Source organism: Scyliorhinus canicula, chromosome 3 (genome assembly GCF_902713615.1).
Source record: "Scyliorhinus canicula chromosome 3, sScyCan1.1, whole genome shotgun sequence".
Lineage (NCBI taxonomy): Eukaryota > Metazoa > Chordata > Chondrichthyes > Carcharhiniformes > Scyliorhinidae > Scyliorhinus > Scyliorhinus canicula.
The window spans coordinates 121248191-121272310 of NC_052148.1; the positions used below are offsets into that span (position 1 = coordinate 121248191).

At 46.0% G+C, this 24120-nt stretch overlaps 1 protein-coding gene across 5 annotated transcripts in view; it reads right to left on the minus strand.

The window, feature by feature from the left end:
• Positions 1-24120, minus strand: part of fip1l1a (FIP1 like 1a (S. cerevisiae)) — a 127391-nt gene that overhangs the window by 44087 nt on the left and 59184 nt on the right. For 2 of the 5 annotated variants that reach the window (XM_038791178.1, XM_038791175.1), the window contains exons 8-9: positions 20158-20285; positions 2804-2909 (exon numbers count right to left, since the gene is read on the minus strand). In XM_038791178.1, coding sequence (XP_038647106.1) covers positions 2804-2909; positions 20158-20285 — 234 coding nt within the window. The remainder of the gene's footprint in view (positions 1-2803; positions 2910-20157; positions 20286-24120) is intronic. The other 3 variants (XM_038791180.1, XM_038791179.1, XM_038791177.1) reach the window with 3 other exon arrangements.

Consider the following 24120-nt stretch of genomic DNA (forward strand, 5'->3'; position numbering starts at 1 on the left):
AGGCATGACCTGCCCTTTACGAACCCATGCTGCGTCTGCCCAATGGGACAATTTCTATCCAGATGCCTCGCTATTTCTTCCTTGATGATAGATTCCAGCATCTTCCCTACTACCGAAGTTAAGCTCACTGGCCTATAATTTCCTGCTTTCTGCCATCCTCCTTTTTTAAACAGTGGCGTCACGTTTGCTATTTTCCAATCCACCGGGACCACCCCAGAGTCTAGTGAATTTCGGTAAATTATCACTAGTGCATCTGCAATTTCCCTAGCCATCTCTTTTAGCACTCTGGGATGCATTCCATCAGGGCCAGGAGACTTGTCTACCTTTAGCCCCATTAGCTTGCCCATCACTCCCTCCTTAGTGATAACAATCCTCTCAAGGTCCTCACCTGTCATAGCCTCATTTCTATCAGTCGCTGGCATGTTATTTGTGTCTTCCACTGTGAAGACCGACCCAAAAAACCTGTTCAGTTCCTCAGCCATTTCCTCATTTCCCATTATTAAAACTCCCTTCTCATCCTCTTAAGGACCAATATTTACCTTAGCCACTCTTTTTTGTCTTATATATTTATAAAAACTTCTACTGTCTGTTTTTATATTCTGAGCAAGTTTACTCTCATACTCTATCTTACTCTTCTTGATAGCTTTTTTAGTAGCTTTCTGTTGCTTTTGCTTCTGTCCCTGTTTTACTACCTTCCAACTTCCTGCATCGGTTCCTATCCCCCTGCCACGTTAGTTTAAACCCTCCCCAACAGCTCTAGAAAACACCCCCCCCAGGTATGGTATGATTCAGCGAGAATGACTTGGCTAGTCCGTGGGACAGCTGTCTCAAATTTGGCACAGGCCCCAGATGTTAGTAAGGAAGATTTTGCAGGGTAAACAGGGCTGGGTGTGACATTGTCATTTCTGATGCCTGGGTTAACGTTGTGTTGTACGGACGTTTTCATTCCTCTGACTTGCTCGACCATTTCAGACGGAATTTAACAGTTAACCACATTGCTGTCGGTCTGGAATCATGTGTAGGCCAGACCAGGAAAGGAACATTAGTGAGCCAGAAGGGTTTTAATGACAAACAATAATGGTCACCATTACTGGCTTTTAATTCCAGATTTATGAATTGAATTCAAATTTCACTAGCTGCCTCTGAATTGCTCGCCAAGGTGACATTACCACTACACCTATGCACTGCCCGCTTCTTCCCTAAAGAGATGAGTAAATGTTGGTATGTAGCAGGATTATGATGTCCTTATACATGAACCACAGCAAGTTAACATACAGGGTACAATAAACAATTTGGTAAGCAACTGGAATATTGGTCTTTATTGAAAGAGAGTATAAGGCAGTGAAACCTTGGTGTAATTACATCAGTCTTGAGACCACACCTGGAGTACTGTGTACAGTTTTATTTTCCATACCTAAGGAACGTTATACTTGTCTTAGTGGGGTGAAACAAACGTTCAGTAAATTGATTCCTGGGATGAGAACTGTTCTGGGAGGGGAGATTAAATATAATCAGCCTGTGTTCCCTGGAGTTTAGAAGAGTGAGAGGTCATCTCATTGTAATGTATAAAATTCTTAAGAGGGCCTAACAGGGCAAATGTTGAGGCTATCTCCATGGATAGAGAATCTAAGTTTTTGGGGGGGGGGGGGGGGCACAGTTTCAGGTGGGGGGGGGTTCAACCATTTAGGAGCGAGTCGAGGGCAAATCTCTTGTGAATCTTTTGAATTCAGTCGTTGAATGTATTCAAGACAGGCTGGATAGATCTTTTTAGGTACTAAGGAAATCAATGGATATGGGGATAAGGTGGAATAGGGGGCTTGATGATGGTTCAGTCAAGCTCTCTCTCAATGGCAGAGCAGGCTTGACTGGGTCATTATAGCCTCTTGCTGACCGATTCCTTACAAAATCTCTATAAACCACTGCATTTACCATTATTTAATTAAGTTCAGACTTTGTATGCTGATGGGCTAGCTGAGGAAAGGCAGATGAGTTAATATGGAACATAAATTCCAGCAATAAATATCAGAGACAATGATGTGGTGGTATTGTCACTGGACTAGTAATCTAATACTCTGGGGACACGGGTTCAAATCCCACCACAGCAATTGGAGTTCCAATTAGTTAATAAAATCTGAAATTGAAAGCTAGCCTCAGAGATGGTGACTATGAAATGATCATAGATCATCATAAAAACCCATCCGCTTCACTAATATACTTTAGGGAAGGAAATCTATTGGTCTACGTGCGGCTGCTTCTCAACTATCTCTTAGCAAGTTCCAAGTATTGATGGGCAACAAATGTTGCCCGTGCCAAGAATAAAGAAAAAAAAAAAGCATGGACCAGTTAGACTGAATGTGTGGGAGAAACAGCTGGAATTATTTTGAATTTTAATGCTAGATTTAATAACTTACTCCCTGAACTCTGCATCAAATTATGACAATGCTTCCTTTTCTCACAATCAATTCGGCAAAACAATGAAAGTTCAAGCAGGACACTTACAGAATGGAGTACATCCTGAGATTTTCAACAACTGCAAACCTTTCCTGATATATAACCAATGTCATAATTTACCACTCTCAACAAAAATATTCAAATGAAAACCACAGTTCGAGCTCTCAAACTGTTTGTAAGTTTGATTTTAAAAACTTACTCATGGCTAGACTTGCTCTTACAAAGGTAATCATTTGATTTACTCCATCCACATGATGAAATTAGAATTTTTAAAAAGTAACCTCCATTATTCCTCTGAAATGCTCCAGGTGACTTAGGTAAAACATCAAATTGTATACAAGTACTGACAAACCTGGATGGCATTTTCATCGGCTCCACCCCTGTCGCGACGGCGCCCCTCCACACGAGCAATGGTAATTAACTGACCTCCAATAACCTCTATGGACCCAGACAGCCTTCTGAAAAAAAATTATAAATTAAGGCAATAGCAACAAACATAGCCTAGTTGATTAGTAAACAGTAAAATATTGGTAAATTAAATTAAAATTTAAATGTTATGCAAAAACAATGATTCAAAACAGCAGTAATATTCATTCATTTAAAATAGTATTCGGGAAAGAATATACTTCAAAATACTAAATAAAAGTCATTGGGACCAACAAATCAGCTCTCTTTAGACCAAGCCCAATGTCAGTTTTCTGTAAAAACTCTCCATCCTCTTTTTCCTCCAGAAGTGATCTAGTTTCCCCCAACCCATTTACAATGCCTGTTTCAATGGTTTCGCTGAAATTGATTCTATATTTTAATTACACTTTTTCTGCAACTGTTTCTGATCACTTAATTCCTGACCACTACTTTATAACAACTTATGTTTACAGAGTGCCTTTAATGTACTAACACAAGGTGCTGCATAGAATCATAGAATTTACAATGCAGAAGGAAGCCATTTTGCCCATCGATTCCGCACCGGCCCCTGGAAAGAGCACCCTACTCAAGCCCATACCGCCACCCTATCCCTGTAACCCAACCTAACCTTTTTGGACACAAACGGGCAATTTAGCTTGGCCAATCCACTAAGTTGCACATCTTTGGAGTGTGGGAGGAAACCCACCCAGACACAGGGAGAACGTGCAGACTCCGCACAGAGAGTGACCCAAGCCGGGAATCGAACCTGGGACCCTGGAGCTGTGAAGCAACTGTTCTACCATGCTGCACCGAAGTTAGCCAACAATATCTGACACAGGAAGATGTTTGGACAGGAGAAAAAAAGTTTGATCAGAACGAGGAAGGTATTAAGAAACAAATAAAAAAGTGGAGAGTGGGTGGTGGGGGTGAAGTGAAGGGTGCGTGTGGAGAGAAGAGGGTCGAGGGAGGTGGGTACTAGATAATTCCAGAGTTTAGTACTAAGACAGCTGAAGGCTCAGCTAGCACTGGTGCAGCAAAGTGATGCATGTACAGGTCATTAGAGTTGGGTGAATTCTGAGCTCCTGGATGGTTGCTGATCTGAGCTATAGACGGCCAGCGAAATGGAGAGGGGCTTAGCCATAGAGGAATTTGAACACAAGGGTGAGAATTTTAAATGTGAGGCATGGCTGCATCAGGAGCAAATGTAGGTCAGTGAGAACAGGGGGAATTGCTTCCTGTATCCTAGTGTACCAGTTTTGGATGAGTTGAAGTTCATGGGGATGGAAACTGAGAGGTCAGTCAGGAGAGCATTGGAATAGTAATAGTCCTGGAAGCGACAAAATCAATAGCTGAAAGGCAGAGGTCAGGGGCAGAGAGAGTCATATTTCAGAATACTTAGTGGAAATCTTAAACCATCAAATCTTTCTAAATCAGATCATCATGATAGTTTCACAAGCTCTTGACCCTCCTGAACCTCTGCACAATAATAAAATATCCTCCAGATTGGGCAGATTATCAGAGGGGACGGTAGCGCTGCCAACTGACACAGGTTTTCCGCTTGAATACAGCAATACGATTTCTCACATGGAAATATGGAATCCACAGCAACACTTGGTCAAATCCCACACACCACTCAAGCAAGAGGGGTATGGCCGGGGGGGGGGGGGGGGGGGGGGGGGGAGGGGGAAGAGAGAGAGAGAGAGAGAGAGAGAGAGAGAGAGAGAGAGAGAGAGAGAGAGAGAGAGAGAGAGAGAGAGAGAGAGAGAGAGAGAGAGAAGAGAAGAGAAGCGAGAGCTCTCCTGTGCAGTGTGTGGGATTTTATGCAATTTTAAAATGTTTGGCAGTTGTTAGGGAGTTATTGCCAGCTGTTTTTGTTCTGACTTAGTCAAATGGGGAAGAAGCTAGCCACAGCAGGGCTGTTTGTATAGGAATTACCAGTAGGCATCAGTTCAAACCAGTTTGTCTATTGTATTGGAAGGAAAACCCATGGAAATGTTGAGTAGAGATCATGACTTCATTATCCGGTGCTAATTTCAAGGACTATACATCCAGATGGTCCTTTATTGTACAATCGAGAAAGGATGAATATGGCGGCATGGTGGCACAGTGGTTAGCACTGCTCCCTCACAGCGACAGGGTCCCAGGCTTGATTCTGACTGCGGGTGACTTGTGTGGAATTTGCACGTTCTCGCCGTGTCTGCATGGGTTTCCTCCGGGTGCTGCGGTTTCCTCCCATAGTCAAGTGTGCAGGCCATGCTAAATTCCCTCAAATCTTGGTGGGGTTACAGGGTTAGGAATGGCGGGATTGAGACTAGTAGGGTTCTCTATCGGAGCAAGGGCCTTTGAAGACTCGATGGGCGAATGGCCTCCTTCTGCACTGATAAAATTCTATGATTCTATGAATGCACTGCACGATGTAACATCTGCTCATCGGACTTCATCGCTCACAGAGAAGCAAATGACATACAGGCACATATGCGGTCCAAGAAACATCATGCAATGGCACAAGTTTCAGAAAGCACTCACGACATCAGACCTTTTATGCAACAGAAAGACTACTCAGTCAAAAGAGCAGGAACTTTGATGACACATTTCCAGATTGAGGACAATGTGGAGTTTTCTGCTGCCGATCCTTTGACTGATGTTGTGAAAGTGATGTCTCCGGACAGTTCAATTGCTTCTAAGTTTGCTTCATGTAGTCCAATTAACAGCAACGGCCAAGACTATAAAGGTGACATCCTTCAGAAAAATCAGGCAAACCCAGTTCTCCAACTCAACCGATGAGAGTTCTGACCGTGGTGCGGAGGAACAACTCTATCCTATCATTGTTTGGTTTGGTTCTTTGATGCAGATGTGAACAGGGTAATCAATGTGCTACTTGGAACAGCGACAGCGAAAGAGAGATCAAGCGGCAAAAACATTTTCCCAACTTCTGGACAATGTTCTTCAGGAAAACAACATTCATAGAATCATAGAATTTACAGTACAGAAGGAGGCCATTCAGCCCATCGAGTCTGTACCGGCCCTTCGAAAGAGCACACGACCCAAGCCCATGACTCCACCCTATCCCCACATCTCCACCCTATCCCTGTAACCCTACCCACCCTTTTTTGGACATTTAAGGGCAATTTAGCAGTCAATCCACCTAACTTGCACATTTTGGACTGTGGGAGGAAACCCACGCACACACAGGGAGAACGTGCAGACTCCGCACAGACAGTGACCCAAGCCGGGAATCGAACCTGGGACCCTGGAGCTGTGAAGCAACTGTGCTAACCACTGTGCTACCATGCTGCCCCAAATTCCACAGTAAAATGTGACATGCTTTTCTACAGACAATGCAGCAGAGAGGATGAGAGTACACAATGATGGCACTTGTTTTGCGAAGAAAGAAAACACAGATATTTTAATTCTTGGATATCCATGGGCCATACAACCTGAAGGCTTCACAATTCATCAGGCGGACCGCACCACATCATCAGGCAAAGCGAAAGGTGGAGGGGTTTGCCTCCTCATCAACTCCTCCTGGTGCTTGGATGTGGCAACCCTGGCGACCTACTGCTCCCTGGACCTGGAATACCTGACTGAAGTGCTGCCCATACTATCTTCCACGCGAGTTCAATTCAGCCATTATCACAGCGGTCTACATCCCACCCCAGGCAGAAGTGAAGAAGGCGCTGGATGAATTGCAGAGTTATAAACAACTATGAAACAGAATACCCGGAGGCCTTGTTCATTGTGGCCGGGGACTTCAACAAAGCCAACCTCAAGAGTGTACTGCCAAAATTCCACCAACACATCTCCTGTCCCACCAGGGGCGACAACACTCTTGACCACTGCTACTCAAAAATCAAGGGCGCCTACCGTTCCATCCCCCGACCGCACACCGCACTTTGGGAAATCAGACCATAAGACGGTGCTCCTTCTCCCGGTATACAAGCAGAAACTCAAGCGGGAGAATCCAGCTAAGAAGGTCGTGCAGTGCTGGTCCGAGGAAACAGAAGAGCCCCTACGTGACTGCTTGGAGACAGTGTACTGGTCCATATTTAAGAGCTCAGCGACCAACTTATGGGAATGCCACCATTGTCACAGACTTCATCAGCAAATGTGTGGACGACTGCGTGCCAAAGAAAGCAGTACGTATGCTCCCCAACCGGAAACCATGGCTCAATCGCAGGCTCCCTACTGAAGGTCTGAGGCATTCAAGTCAGGCGACCCTGACCGATACAAGAAATCCAGGTATGACCTCGACAAAGCCATCCGAGATGCCAAGAGAAAATATCAGACAAAGCTAGAGTCATAGACAGACTCTCAGCGGTTGTGGCAAGGACTAAACAACATAAGGGCTACAAAGCGAAGCCGAGCAGTATCTCCAGCAGCAGCACACCCCTCCCTGATGAATTCAATGCATTTTATGCTCGGTTCGAGCAGGAAACCGACGATCCGCTGTTGAGTGCCCCAGCAGCCCATAACACACCCGTACCCATCATCACAGCTTCCGAAGTCAGTTCGGCTTTCCTGAAAGTGAACCCTCGGAAGGCGGCGGCTCCGGAAGGGATCCCTGGTCGTGCACTAAGAGCCTGCAGGACCAGCTGGCAGATGTGTCCACGGACAACTTTAACCTGTCCCTACTGCGCTCCGAGGTCCCCACCTGCTTTAAGAAGACCACCATCATACCAATGCCAAAGAAGAACCAGGCAACGTGCCTCAAGGATGTTCTGAGTACGGATGTATTAGCAATTTTGAAAGACCTGAGGGTCGACAAGTCTCCTGGGCCAGATGGGATATATCCAAGGATTCTTTGGGAGACAAGGAATGAGACTGCAGAGCCTTTGGCTTTGATCTTTGGGTCCTCACTGTCCACGGGGTTAGTGCCAGAGGGCTGGAGAGTGGCGAATGTTGTTCCTCTGTTCAAGAAAGGGAATAGGAATGACCCTGGTAATTATAGGCCAGTTAGTCTTACTTCGGTGGTCGGTAAGTTAATGGAAAAGGTCCTGAAGGATAGGATTTATGACAATTTGGAAAGATGCAGCTTAATCCGGGATAGTCAACACGGATTCGTGAAGGGCAAGTCTTGCCTCACAAATTTGATTGAATTCTTTGAGGGGGTAGCTAAGTGTGTAGATTAAGGTAGAGCAGTTGATGTCGTATACATGGATTTTAGTAAGGTGTTTGATAAGGTTCCCCATGGTCGGCTCATGAAGAAAGTAAGGAGGTGTGGGATAGAGGGAAATTTGGCCAATTGGATAAGTAACTAGCTATCACATAGAAGACAAAGGGTGGTGGTTGATGGAAAATTTTCGGACTGGAGACCTGTTACCAGCGGTGTACCACAGAGATCAGTGCTGGGTCCTCTGCTATTTGTGATTTTTATCAATTACTTGGAGGCGGGGACTGAAGGGTGGGTCAGTAAATTTGCTGATGACACCAAGATTGGTGGAGTAGTGGATGAGGTGGAGGGCTGTTGTAGGCTGCAAAAGAGACATTGATAGGATGCAGAGCTGGGCCGAAAAATGGCAGATGGAGTTTAACCCTGATAAGTGCGAGGTGATTCATTTTGGCAGAAAAAATTTGAATGCGGATTATAGGGTTAATGGCAGGGTTCTGAGGAATGTGGAGGAACAGAGAGATCTTGGGGTTCATGTCCACAGATCTCTGAAGGTTGCCACTCAAGTGAATAGAGCCGTGAAGAAGGCTTATAGTGTGTTAGCGTTTATTAACAGGGGGCTTGAGTTTAAGAGCCGTGGGGTTATGCTGCAACTAGACATGACCCTGGTGAGACCACATTTGGAGTATTGTGTGCAGTTCTGGTCACCTCATTATAGGAAGGGTGTTGAAGCATCGGAAAGGGTGCAAAGGAGATTTACCAGGATGCTGCCTGGTTTGCAGGATAGGTCATATGAGGAAAGGTTGAGGGAGCTAGGGCTTTTCTATTTGGAGCGGAGGAGGGCGAGAGGCGACTTAATAGAGGTTTATAAGATGATGAGGGGGATAGATAGAGTGGACGTTCAGAGACTATTTCCTCGGGTGGATGTAGCTGTTACAAGGGGGCGTAACTATAAAATTCAGGGTGGGAGATATAGGAGGGATGTAAGAGGTAGGTTGTTTACTCAGAGAGTGGTTAGGGTGTGGAATGGACTGCCTGCTGTGATAGTGGAGTCGGACACATTAGGAACTTTCAAGCGGTTATTGGATAGGCACATGGAGCACACCAGAATGACAGGGAGTGGGATAGCTTGATCTTGGTTTCGGACAATGCTCGGCACAACATCGAGGGCCGAAGGGCCTGTTCTGTGCTGTAATGTTCTATGTTCTATTACCGTCTGGTGGCCCTGACTTCAGTCGGAATGAAGTGCTTTGAGAGGTTGGTCATGAAGCGCATCATCTCCATACTCCCAGAACGCCTTGACCCACTGCAATTCGCGTACTACCGCAACCGGTCCACAACAGACGTCATTTCCCTGGCCCTACACTCATCCCTGGAGCATCTCGACAACAAGAACTCCTACATCAGACTCCTGTTTATTGACGACAGCTCCGCCTTCAACACCATAATCCCAGCCAAGCTCATATCAAAGCTCCAAAACCTAGAACTTGGCTCCTCACTCTGCAACTGGATCCTTGACTTTCTAGCCCACAGACCACTATCAGCAAGAATAAACAACAACACCTCCTCCACAATAGTTTGCTGATGATACGACCATAGTGGGCCGAATCTCGAATAACGACAAGTCAGAATACAGGAGGGAGATTGAGAACATAGAACAGTACAGGCCCTTCAGCCCACAAAGTTGTGCCCTAGTGGAGTGGTGCAGCGACAACAATCGATCCCTCAATGCCAGCAAAACTAAAGACTTGGTCATTGATTTCAGAAAGCAAAGCATTTTACAGATCCCTGTCAGCATCAACGGGGCTGAGGTGGAGATGGTTAGCAGTTTCAAATTCCTTGGGGTACACATCTCCAAAAATCTGTCCTGGTCCACCCACGTCGACGCTACCACCAGGAAAGCACAACAGCACCTATACTTCCTCAGGAAACTAAGGAAATTCGGCATGTCCACATCAACTCTTACCAACTTTTACAGATGCACCATAGAAAGCATCCTATCTGGCTGCGTCACAGCCTGGTATGGTAACTCCTCGGCCCAGGACCGCAAGAAACTTCAGAGTCATGAACCCCGCCCAGTCCATCACACGAACCTGCCTCCCATCCATTGACTTCATCTACACCTCCCGCTGCCTGGGGAAAGCAGGCAGCATAATAAAAGACCCCTCCCACCCAGCTTATTCACTCTTCCAACTTCTTCCATCGGGCAGGAGATACAGAAGTCTGAGAACATGCACAAACAGACTAACAAACAGCTTCTTCCCCACTGTTACCAGACCCCTAAACGACCCTCTTATGGACTGGCCTCATTAACACTACACCCTGTATGCTTCACCCGATGCTATGTGCACGCACACACACAATTCATGTTGTGAAAGCAAAGCGCCGTTGCCTGGTTTTAGCTGCTGTCAGGAAACAGGTCCCTGCAACAGTGAGGCCCAAGAAGCCCAGTGCAGGATCTGTTCCGAAAACCGCTTCCATTGTGCATGGTCGCAAGACTGGCCACAGTAAGAAAGATGGAAACAGCAGCAGTTCAAGTGCTGGAAACAAGGAGTCTCCCACAGCTAGCAGCCCTGTTGCTAATACAACAGCATAGCCATCCCATGGCAAAGCTGCTGGGATTTACGCAAAGCTTTGTGACAGAAACAAGCTGTATTGTGTCTTTCTCCAATATATACTTCCAAAGTTCAACATGCTCACTCTAGAGCTCCAAGTATAAGCTCCCAAGATACATCAGAAGTTACTTGACTTTCTTCAGGACTTGTTGCCTTGTGAAACCTGTAGCAATTTCCAGTGTTACATTGCCTGCTAACTGCATGTACAAGGACAACTTCAATCAGACGTCCAATGAAGACCTCATTGTTGGTGAACAATCCAGTCAGTTTCTGCGACGGGACATCTCACCACGCAAGATGGGAGTAACTTCTACTCATCAGTACGAAAGTACTATGTTGCAGTGTGTTACTATACGACCATCAAATTTCCCCTTCAGGATGAATTGCTCCAACATGCCAGAGTGGCAAATCCAAGGGGGAGGATGGAGGAAAACTATTTTTTTTTATACAAACAATTTTATTGAGGTAGTTTTTTGGCATTGTAAACAGTTACAAACATCAACAGAAGGAAAGCAAAAAAGGCATCAAAAAAGGCCGAGCCTGGCGGATGGAGGAAAACTTGACATCAGTTTGTTACTTTGCAAAGCGATTCCATGTAAAGATGTGCAGGAATAGAAGTGGAATTTGCTCAAATCCAGGTTGACACATTGGAAGGTATTGCATTAGACAAAACGATCAGATGAAATTTGGGTGGGTATCTCCCAACTGAGGGGAAAATCAACCAGTGAGCTGAAGTAGCGTCATCTTCCAAAAATCTTGCTGGCAGTCTTGTCAATCGCGCATATTAATGCCGAAGATAAACAAATCTTTAGTCTGGTCAGGAAGAACTCCACTGAGTTCATATCAGCCATGACCGAATGGCGGAGCAGACTCGATAGGCCGAGTGGCCTAATTCTGCTCCTATGTCCTATGGACTTTTGGCCCAGTTTAGGAACCAAGACACTTTGACTTCCTAACCCAGAAAGTTTACTCTCAAGCCAAAGGACAGTGCTGTCACAACATGCAATTCAATGCAAAACTGCTTGATAGATATAAAAAAGCTACATGCACATACCCAAGTAAAACAGAGGTAATCTCTGAAATTAAGATGTAGTGCAGGTTGAAGGATTATTTCACATGAAAGCAGTTGACTGCAAGACTGTTTGACAAATGCAAAAGAGCTGCTTCAGTAAGGTTGAACGGAGCTCTGATACTAGTGTATAACATCAAGTGAAAAGGTGAATATTTTGATCAGAGTTTTCATTCTTTTTCTTAATAAATTTAGAGTACCCAATTATTTTATCCAATTAAGGAGCAATTTAGCATGGCCAATCCACCTATCCTGCACATCTTTGGGTTGTGGGGGTGAAACCCACGCAGGCATGGGGCCAGGGATTCGAACCCGGGTCCTCAGAGCTGTAGGCAGCAATGCTAACCACCGTGCTGCCCTCAGAGTTTTCATTCTTAAGATGTACTGAATGTTTGAAACTTATAAAAACACCCACTCATGATGATGTACATGCATGTAAGAGCATGAGATTTGCATTTTCCATTCACGTTTTAGATTTGTGCAAAAAAGGCATAAAGCTGTACTTTAGATTGGTGGGCATTTTATCAGTGAAATGAAAATACTGATTTTGCTGCCAAAATATTGATTTTTACTGTCTGGAATACAGGTTTCTGTTGGAAAAGTGGCAGCACTGGGAAGAGAATAGAAATAACTTGACAGTTCCATCACACTTTAGAAAAGCATGCTTCCCATCAGCAACACAAATTCTCACGAACATTATAAATTGAATATCAAGTTGAGTAAAGTATATCCATAGGTTGCAAGAACATTACCCAAATCAAAAGATCACCGCAGAACTTCCAGTTGCACGATGTAGGTGAAGCATGCACGTATGGTAGCTCTCCCGACAATCTTGCCTTTTCTCCCTTTTTTGGCGCTCAGTCTGTTGAGACGGAGTAAGCAACAAACTTCTTCCAAGAATGCCAAAAAGAGAAAAGCATTTTGGCCAAAATCAGAAACAGATGCCAAGGCCGATCCGGATGCAACCAAGATGCCGGCCACCTCTCCTGCGCTCTAACATCCAACACTTATCAAAATTCTGATCACCGAGTTGAACAACTTTCGACGAAGTTCAGCTCTGGAGCCAAAAAATTCACAGGTGGCGGCCCTGGTCCCCATCCGATCCTCCCTCGACTCCACTTGCCTAGCCTTCACAGATATGGAAATGACCTTCTCTGACCACAGCGACAGGATCAATGTACTCGAGCCTGAGCTGACTGCGCTAAGTCAAGAGAAAATGGCGCTGCGAAATAGAATTGATGACCTGGAGAACTGGTTCAGATGGCAGAACCTATGAACTAGAAGGGGTTACTAGAAGGGTCTGAAGCCCACCACTACTCAGTTTATGTCCAAACTTTAAACTGGATCAGGCCCACTGTACCCTTCGGTCAAAACCTCGCCCAAGTGACTCCCCATGAGCCATCATTGCCCGGTTCCACAGCTACAAAGACAAAGAATTGTTTTTTTGATGGGCAAGAGAATACCGTGACTTCAGCTACCGGGGTCACCCTATTCAGATATATCAAGACATGAACATGGACCTTGCTAAGCGGAGAGCTGCATTTAACAGCATCAATTCCACACTGTACAAAAAAGAATTGGCTTTGGGATGATCTAATCTGCCGGTCTTTGATTCACTTTCAACGGAAAGGACTGTTTTCGACGCATCGAGTGAGGTAGACTCCTTCCTACAGAGGCATAAACTTGACTCTTAAAGGGTTGTTCAACTGGTGTTATGTTTGTTTCTGGGTATCCTATCTCTTCTTTTCTTTAATACCTGCGTTGTCCACTTAATATGCGCGAATCAAGGGCATGCTCGGATGATTGTTTTATACAATTGCACCCACCATGCTGTTTTGTATAATTTCACCCAATTTTCACCACGCAGTTAGAATGAGCAACCATTGAATGGCGTATTAAGTAGGGCCATTTTTTATTTCTTCATTGAGGCAATACCGTATCAACAATGTTGATTAGTTAACGGATGTCGTACAAGGCAAAATACCTGCTGTTCGCCCTATTTTTGTTGACAGGCTTAGAATTTGAATCATGTGTTTTAGTTACAAGTTTATCATCTCACTGTTGAGTTTTTGTTCCAGCAGTTTGGAAGTGATGTTGACAGTAATCAGTATTCTCTTTACATTTGACCATTCTCATGATGCCATAGGCCATCAGGGCTTTGATTCCTTACCTCTCCACTTGTTCATTCTCTTGTAAAATCCCCCATAGTCATGATCAATGTCGGCATTCAGGGCAGTATGGGGCCCTGATTAGAAGTTACATGCAACGTTATGGGGTTAAATGGCCCAGTAAAACCCTCCGTGTTCGCACATCTCAAGACCCTCAATGCAGACGCGACATTCCTTGAAGAAATGTATCTTTGTATTCAAGATCACACCAGACTACGCAAAGCGTGGGTTGGCCAGGTTTTTCACTCTAGCTTTAACGGCAAGTCCAGGGGAACAGCGATTCTGATAAACAAGAGGGTCCAATTTTCCTCCTCAAATGTAATCTCAGACCCTGACAGATGGTACACAATAGTAAATGACATGCTTCGTCAAACCCCTGTAGCTTGTTGATGTTTGTGTTCCCACCTGGGATGGCATAAAATTTAGCACTTAGCTTCTATCCTCCCTTCCCAGTTTGGACACCCATCATCTTATCTTCGGAGGGGACTTGAACTGGTCTTGGACCCAAAGTTAGATCGTACAAGTCCCTTGCCCCTTCTGATGTTTCCACGGCTCTCTCTTCCTTCATGACTCGTGGGATGCATGGACCCTTGGTGTTTCCTAAATTCAGGCATGAGACTTCTATAATTCCTGTGTCCACCACACTAGTTCATGTATTGACTATTATTTCCGAGACAAAGCTCTTCTCCCTGCAGTAGGCGTCGCTGATTATTCGGTCATTGTTATATCAGATCACGCAGCCCATTCCCTAGACTGGAGTTCTTACATCCAAGGCTAATGGAGGTTCAATACAGCCCTATTATTTCACAGGAAATTTTGCAAGTCTATATCGCAGACAACTGAATTATAAACAAATAAGTTTGATTCCACCACCCCTTCAATATTGTGGGAGACCCTTAAGTCAGTCCTTCGAGGAAACAATCTCCCATAATGCATATCTCATCAAACAGAAAATTGAAACAGCAAGAATTAGTGGATTCAAGTTTAGAAATAGATTGGCAATATTCCATTGCTCCCCCTCTTCACTCTCAATTTATTCTCCACCAGTAACGTGGTGCGCATGTTACAACGGTCAAAGGAGACTCTTTCTGAACACTGGGATAGAGCATGTCATCTACTGGTACATCTTCTCAGGTGCTAATCTGCTTCCAATTTACACAACTTCCCAGATACACGACTCCTCCCATAACCTCACTACCAACCTCTCTGATATTAATCAGACTTCACTTCCTTTTATTATAACCACCAAATCTGATCCTCCTTCAGATGTCTTGGCAATGGTTAACTTTCCAAATAATTTAGACATCCCTTCTGTAGACGTAGACAGTAGAGGCTTAGATGACCCCTGGTGCTGGGACGAGATAGCAAACTGTATTGGGTTGATGCAGAGCGGTAAAGCTTCAGGCCCCGATGGCTTCCCTATATATTTTTACAAAAGGCTCTACACTCAACCTGCGCCCTTGCTGCTAGATGTGTTCAACGACTGGTTATCTCATGACTCCCTACCCCCTTCAACAAGACTTCAAAAAAGCCAACCTCAAGAGTGTACTGCCAAAATTCCACCAGCACATCTCCTGTACCACCAGGGGCGACAACACTCTTGACCACTGCTACTCAAAAATCAAGGGCGCCTACCGTTCCATCCCCCGACCGCACTTTGGGAAATCAGACCATAAGACTGTGCTCCTTCTCCCGGCTTACAAGCAGAAACTCAAGCAGGAGAATCCAGCTAAGAAGGTTGTGCAGTGCTGGTCCGAGGAGACAGAAGAGCTCTTACGTGACTGCTTGGAGACAGTGGACTGGTCCATGTTTAAGAACTCAGCGACTAACTTAAATGAGTATGTCACCACCGTCACAGACTTCATCAGCAAATGTGTGAACGACTGCGTGCCAAAGAAAGCAGTACGTATGTTCCCCAACCGGAAACCATGGCTCAACCGCAAGATTGACTCCCTACTGAAGGACAGATCTGAGGCGTTCAAGGCAGACGGCCCTGTCCTATACAAGAAATCCAGGTACGACCTCCGCAAAGCCATCCGAGATGCCAAGAGAGAATATCAAACTAAGCTAGAGTCACAGACAGACTCTCGGCGGTCGCAAGGACTAAACAACATAACGGGCTACAAAGCGAAGCCGAGCAGTATCTCTGGCAGCAGTGCACCCCTCCCCGATGAACTTAATGCATTCTATGCTCAGTTTGAGCAGGTAACCAACAATTCGCTATCGAGTGCCCCAGCAACCAATAATTCACCCATACCCACCATCACAGTTTCCGAAGTCAGATCAGCCTTCCTGAAAGTGAACCTACGGAAGGCGATGGGCCCTGACGGGATCCCTGGTCGTGCACTCAGAGCCTGCGCATACCAGCTGGCAGAGGTATTCACAGACATCTTTAACCTATCCCTACTCCATTCCGAGGTCCCCACCTGCTTCAAGAAGACCACCATCATACCGGTACCAAAGAAGAACCAGGCAACGTGCCTCAATGACTACCGCCCGGTGGCCCTGACGTCAGTTGTAATGAAGTGCTTCGAGAGGCTGATCATGAAGCGCATCACCTCCATACTCCCGGAACGCCTTGACCCACTTCAATTCGCATACCGTCGCAACCGGTCCACATCAGACGCCATTTCCCTGGCCCTACACTCATCCCTAGAGCATCTCGAAAACAAGGACTCCTACATCAGACTCCTATTTATTGACTACAGCTCCGCCTTCAACACCATAATCCCAGCCAAGCTCATATCAAAGCTCCAAAACCTAGGACTTGGCTCTCCACTCTGCAACTGGATCCTTGACTTTCTGACCAACAGACCACAGTCAGTAAGAATGAACACCAACACCTCCTCCACAATAGTCCTCAATACCGGTGCCCCGCAAGGCTGTGTACTTAGCCCCCTACTCTACTCCCTGTACACACACGACTGCATGGCAAAACTTGGTTCCAACTCCATCTACAAGTTTGCTGACGATACGATCATAGTGGGCCGGATCTCGAATAACGACGAGTCCAAATACAGGAGGGAGATAGAGAACCTAGCGGAGTGGTGTAACGACAACAATCTCTCCCTCAATGCCAGCAAAACTAAAGAGCTGGTCATCGACTTCAGGAAGCAAAGTACTGTACACACCCCTGTCAGCATCAACGGAGCCGAGGTAGAGATGGTGAGCAGTTTCAAATTCCTAGGGGTGCACATCACCAAAAATCTATCCTGGTCACTCACGTCGACGCTATCACCAAGAAAGCACAACAGCGCCTATACTTCCTCAGGAAACTAAGGAAATTCGGCATGTCCACATTAACCCTCACCAACTTTTCCAGATGCACTATAGAGAGCATCCTATCGGGCTGTATCACAGCCTGGTATGGCAACTGCTCGGCCCAGGACCGCAAGGAACTTCAGAGAGTCGTGAATACCGCCCAGTCCATCACACGAACCTGCCTCCCATCCATTGATTCCATCTACACCTCCCGCTGCCGGGGGAAAGCAGGCAGCATAATCAAGGATCCCTCCCACCCGGCTTACTCACTTTTCCAACTTCTTCCATCGGGCAGGAGATTCAGAAGTCTGAGAACACGCACGAACAGACTCAAAAACAGCTTCTTCCCCACTGTCACCAGACTCCTAAATGACCCTCTTAAGGACTGACCTAATTAACACTACACCCATGTATGCTTCATCCGATGCCAATGCTTATGTAGTTACATTGTATATATTGTGTTGCCCTATTATGTATTCTCATGTATTTTCTTGAAGTCTGTTTAATTCCCTTTTCTTCCCATGCACTGAATGATCTGTTGAGCTGCTTGCAGAAAAATACTTTTCACTGTACCTCGGTACACGTGACAATAAACAAATCCAATCCTACATTAACTCAATTGGCAGCACGGTAACACAGTGATTAGCTACCACACAGCGCCAGAAACCCGGGTTCGATTCCGACCTCGGGTGACCGCGTGGACTTTTCATGTTCTCCCAGTGTTTGCATAGGTATCTTCCCACAGTCCAAAGATGTCCAGGTTAGGTGGATTGGCTATGCAAAATAATAGGTTGGGCTACAGGGATAGAATGGGGGATTGGGCAGAGGTCGGGTGCTCTTTCAGAAGGTCGGTGCAGACTTGATGGGTCGAATGGCCTCCTTCTGCACTTCTATGGTTAAAGCCTCTATTTCACTTCGTCTAAAAAGTGCGACTCTCATTGATTTATTGCCTAAATGCAGATGTAAAGTTACTAGCTCAGGTGTTGGCGTATCGTTTGGAGCCATGTCTCCCGAACATAATCTCGGAGGACCAAACTGGCTTCGTAAAGGGTCTCCAATTATCTGCAAACGTAACCAGTCACCTCAACGTCATTCTTTCCACAGCTGCCTCGACTGCTCGAGGTGGGCGTCTCCCTGAATGCGGAGAAGGCTTGCGACCTAGTGGAATGGGATTATTGGTTTACAATCATGGGCAGATTTGGGTTTGGCCAAAAATTTATCTGATGGATCTGCCTCTTATACACCTCCCCACCGCAAGTATGTACACTACCTCCCTTCATTGGGTACTTTCCCCCAAACCCATCAGGGATGCTCCCTGTCCCTATTGCTCTTTGCTTTAGAAACATTACCCTGATCAATAGTCCTGAAGACATCGACACTGAAGGTCATCCATCAAGCTGGTGTGGAACATTGTGCATCCTTGTATACTGATGACTTCCTTTTATACATTACAAATCCCGTTTCTTGTGTCGACAGCATAATGAAAATTCTCAGCACAGTTAGCTGTTTTTCTGGCTAAAAACTGAACATTAACAAAAGCGAATGTTTTCTAGTCAACTCCAGCATCAAACAAATCCCCCAGGTGCTCTGCCATTCCGCATATCTGCTGCCAGCATTCATTACATAGGCAACAACATGCCTCTCTGACGCTTCATAAAAGCGAGCCTGATTGCCAAAGTTAAAGTGGATTTGCACCACTGTGATTGTTTACCGCTGTCTGTAGCTGGTAAAATTCATTCCATAAAAATGAACATTTTTTGTTTCTTTTCCAAAGTCTCCCCATCTTCCTACCAAAGTCATTTTTGTCAGAGTTAACAAACCAATATCCTTGTTCTTCTGGGTGGGCAGATCCCTGAAAGCCCACAGAGCTATACTTCGGAGGGAGAGACGAGTCAATGGTCTACCGCTTCCTAATTTATTGTATTATTATTGGGCAGCAAATATTCAAAGAATCCTGACATGATGACAAGACCCAAGCTTGAACTGGTGCCTTATGGAGGCAAATTCCTGTTGCTCATCTTCTCTTCCTGTCTTGGTCTGTGCTCCACTTCCCTTCTCCCCCTCAAAATTCACATTAAACCCCATTGTGATATCCACTTGAAGAATATGGAAACAATTTCTCAATACTTTAAGCTTTCTGTTCCTTCCCTACTGGACCCTATTTGCAATTACAACTTATTTTTACCCTCCATGCTAGTCTCGGCACTTGCCTTGTGGAGGGAGAAGGGATTTGCACGTTTCGCCGACCTGTTTGCAGATGAAACTTTGCCAGTTTCAGCGAGCTCAGTTAATTTACTTAAATCTAGGGGCGCAGTGGTTACCACTGGGAGGGCAGCGCTGAGAACCCGGGTTCGAATCCCTGGGTCACTGTTTGTCTGGGGTTTGCACATTCTCCCCATGTCTGCGTGGGTTTCACCCCCACAACCCAAAGATGTGCAGGGTAGGTGGATTGGCCACGTTAAATTGCCCCTTAATTGGAAAAAATGAATTGGATACTCTAAATTTGTTTTGTTTTTTAAAATGATGTTTAATTAAAAAGATCACTACCTTGCAAGTTGAATAGAAATGAGAACAGTGCTCAATCAAGAAACAGCTGAAAGATATCCAGTGTCTGTTTCTCAAATCAACAAATTTTTTAAAAAACAACTAGCATAGATGGGCCTTGAAAGAAAACATTGGGAAACAAAATTCAGGTTGCTTCCCTTGGGGAATTTACTCTCTATGAAAATGATGAGATCAAAGTAGCCCAAGATATTGGACCTCAGATATCACTGTGATATTGACAGCACTGTGAAAGGAAGGGAGACTCAGGATTTTGATCCAGCAACAGTGAAGAACCAGAGATATATATCCAAGTCACGGGTGTCCGATATTCTAAATTCACCACCTTAATTACAATAGCTCTTAATTTTAACCAAGTATTTCACCATGGCACTCATAGCTCAAAATGTTTTTCTGGACACACTGCAATTTTTAAAGCACATTTTAAATGGACAAAATGCCAAAATTTCATATCTACTATGCTTTATTAACATAAGCAACAACGACGAGAAGAAAGTAGAAAACTTTTACTGGACCTGCCTTTGTCTAAATTCTGACCTGTTGGGTGGAGGTCCTGCTCTGAAACGATTTGGAGGGGAAGGGAAGTCCATCTTAGGGGGTGGTATCTCTGGTTCTTTCTCAGAGTTCCCAGTTCTACCCTGTTGTACCTGAAAAAATTAAAATAATAGTGCATAATTTTAAGTATGTTACCGATCACAAAGAGCAAGCATTGGAGAGAATGGAGCAAGAGTATACAAATGGGTATGCAAACAATAAATGAGCAGTCAAATGTTTGGCAGTTCATGTTTATTTTGGCAATTGTCTTCAGAGAAAGACGAAACAGAATATTATATGCGAGAGATAATCAGCTTTGGAGGAACAAAGGGATTTAGGTGCCTGAATTCACAAATCACTGAAAGCTATTATGCAAGCACAAAAATAAATTTGAAAGGCTAATCAAATATTGGCCTCCAACTAAAATGAGGAATTGATGCTTAAAATCAAAATACTGCAGATGCTGGAAATCTGAACTAAAGATGGAAACTGCTGGCAAAATGCAGCAGGTTTGCTGGGAGATGTTGTTTCAGGGGCAAAGGTGGGGGGGGTGGTTTGATGTTAACAATGGACAGGGGTGGGTCAGGCTTATTGGGAAGGGCCCGGTGGTATGATGATGGTGGATAAGAAAGGGGGGGGACTGGTGGTGGTGGTGGTGATGAGAGACTCCCAGTAAGGATAGTCACGTGGAACATGAGAGGGCTAGGAGGTCCGGTCAAGGAGGTCACGGGTGCTTGCACATCTTAAAAATTTGAAAGTCGATGCGGCAATGCTACAGGAGACTCACTTGAGGGTGAAGGACCAAGTGAGACTTAAAATGGGCTGGGTTAGCCAAGTGTTTCACTCTGGATTTGATGGAAGGGCTCGAGGGGTGGCGGTGTTGGTCAACAAAAGGGTACGCTTCCAGAAGGAGAAGGTGGCGGCAGACCAAGGGGGTAGACATGTGATTGTGACAAGGACGCTGGAGGGGAGATTAGTGGTGCTGTTAAGTGTCTACGGTCCCAATTGGGATGATGTGGGATTCGCGAAGGTGGTGTCTGGGGCCATTCCCGACTTGGACACACGAGCGGATTGTTGGGGGGGGGGGGGGGGGGGGGGGGGCGCAAAGGGACGGGAGTACTCGTTTTTCTCAGCAGTCCATAAGGTATACTCGCGGATCGACTTTTTTGTGGTGGGAAAGGCTTTGATGGCTGGGGTCAAGGGGTCGGAATACTCTGCAATTGCAATGTCAGATCACGCTCCGCATTGTGTAGATATGGTACTGGAAAAGGTGATAGCGCAGAGACCAGGGTGGAAACTGGATGTGGAGCTTTTGAGGAACCAAGTGTTCTGTGAGAAAATGGAAAAGGTAATTAAGGACTATGTAGGTTTCAACTGTACGGGTGAGGTGTCGAAGACAGTTGTCTGGGAGGCTGTGAAGGTGGTGAGGGGTGAAGTAATTTTGTTTAAGGCCCAGGTGGACAGAGAGGGGGGGTTGGAGCGGCAGAGGGTAATAGATGAGATGTTGGAGGTAGATAGGAGTTATGCAGAAGATGGGGACCCAGCGAAGCTGGAAAAAAAGGAAGGAACTACAGGCGAGCTTCGACCGACTGTCCACCAGAAAGGCAGTGCGCCAACTGAGACGAGCAAATGGGTGAAGTATATGAACATGAGATAAGGCAGGGCGTATGCTAGCAGGTCAGCTCCGGAGGGAGGCAGCGGCAAGGGAAATTCTTCAGGTAAAGGATAGGGCAGGGAAGTTGGTGGTGGCTCTGGATCTGATTAACAAGGTTTTTGAGGAGCTTTATGAGAGGTCGTACAGGTCAGAGCCACCCGGGGGAGACCGTGAGATGCAGAAATTTCTAGATGGGTTGGAGTACCGGAGGTTAGGGGAGGGGGACAGGGCTACATTAGAAGGAGCAATAGTGGAGCAGGAGATAAAGGATGTGGTTATGAGGATGCAGTTGGGGAAGGTGGCAGGGCCAGATGGGTTTCCGGTGGAATATTATAAAAAATTCAACGATAAGTTGGCACCCCTGATGGTGGGGATGTTTGAAGAGGCGATAGGGAAGGGGGTGCTGCCACAAACCTGGGGGCAGGCATCGATTTCACTGTTGCTAATAAAAGATAAGGATCCGACGGAGTGTGGGTCGTATAGGCCCATATCATTTCTGAATGTGGACGCATTGGCGAAGGTACTGGCGGGTAGGCTGGAGGAGTGCGTCCCAAAGGTGATAGGTGAGGATCAGACGGAGTTCGTGAAAGGGAGGCAGCAGTTTTCGAAGAATAGGAGGGTTTTGAACGTCGTTATGGCACCGGCGGAAGGGAAGAAAAGAGGTGGTTGTGGCATTGGGTGCAAAGAAGGCATTTGACCGGGTAGAATGGGGGTACCTGATGGCAGTTCTGGAGCAGTTTGGGATTGGACCAAGATTTGTGAACTGGGTAAAGCTATTATATAATGGAGCCGAAGGAGAGTGTCCGCACAAACAATGTCAGCTGGAGATACTTTTCTCTCCACCGTGGGAAGAGGGAGGGATATCCAATGTCCCCCCCCCTGCTGTTTGCACTTGCGATTGAGCCATTGGCCATCGCATTAAGAAGTTCGGGAGAATGGAAAGGAATAGTGCGGGGGGGAATGGAGCATAGGGTGTCCTTATATGCCAACGACTTGCTGCTGTATGTGTCGGAACCAAGTGCGTCGATAGGAGGAATACTGGAGCTACTGCGAGTATTTGGGTCTTTCTCGGGGTACAAGCTGAACCTGGACAAGAGTGAGTATTTTGTGGTGTTGGGGGCTGCCATTCCATAGGGCAGGGACTCACTTTAGGTATTTGGGGGTGCAGGTTGCCCGGCAGTGGGGGAGGCTTCGCAGGTACAACATCACTAGTTCGGTGGGGAGAATGAAAGCCGATCTGGTAAGGTGGGATGGCCTCCCTCTGTCACTGGCGGGTCGGGTACAGGCAGTTAAAATGAATGTGTTGCCGCGATTTCTGTCTATTTTTCAATGCCTACTGATTTTCCTCCCAAAGGCTTTTTTCAGGGAGATTGAGGGGAGGATTACCTTGTTCATAAGGGGAGGGAAGGTGGCCAGAGTGAGAAAAGTGCTGCTACAGAGGGGAAGGCAGGCAGGGGGTTTGGGTCTCCCGAATCTGATGTACTACTACTGGGCGGCAAATGTGGAGATGGTGCAGAGCTGGGTCAGAGGGGTTGAATCCCAGTGGGTCATAATGGAGGAGTTTGTGCAGGGGGTCGGGACTGAAAGCACTAGCAACAGGTAGCTCCGGGGAAATACTCAGGGAGTCCGGTAATAATAGCTTCATTGAAAATCTGGAGGTAGTTTCGCCAACACTTCAGGTTGGGGGCAGGGTCAAGGGAAATGCCAATTCGGGGGAAACCACATACTTGAGCCAGGGAAGTGGGAAGAAAGTTTTCGGAAATGGGAAGAGGATTAAGACGCTAAAAGATCTGTTTCTTAGGGGTCGGTTTGCAGGATTGAGGGAGCTGGAAGCGAAGTATAGCCTGGAAAAGGGAGAAATGTTCAGATACATGCAGGTTCGAGATTTTGCCATGAAGGAGATAGAGCTTCCCGGAGGAACCGGCCTCCACATTGCTGGAGGAGGTGCTGATGACAAGGGGACTGGAGAAGGGGGTAGTGTCAGCGGTGTACGGAGCTATTTTGGAAGAGGATAAGGCACCACTGGAAGGGGTCAAAGCAAAGTGGGAGGAAGAGTTGGGAGAGGTTATAGAGGGGGTCTGGTGTGAGGTGCTCCGGAGAGTAAATGCCTCCATCTCATGTGCGAGATTGGGGCTGATACAGTTGAAGGTGGTATGCAGAGCACGCCTTACGAGGGCAAGGATGAGCCGATTGTTTGAAGTAGAAGATGGAGTACTGGAAGGAGGTTTTTAGGGTAATTCCAAGGTGGTGCATGTGAAACTGGATCCAGGTCCCCGGGAGGCCATATTTGGGGT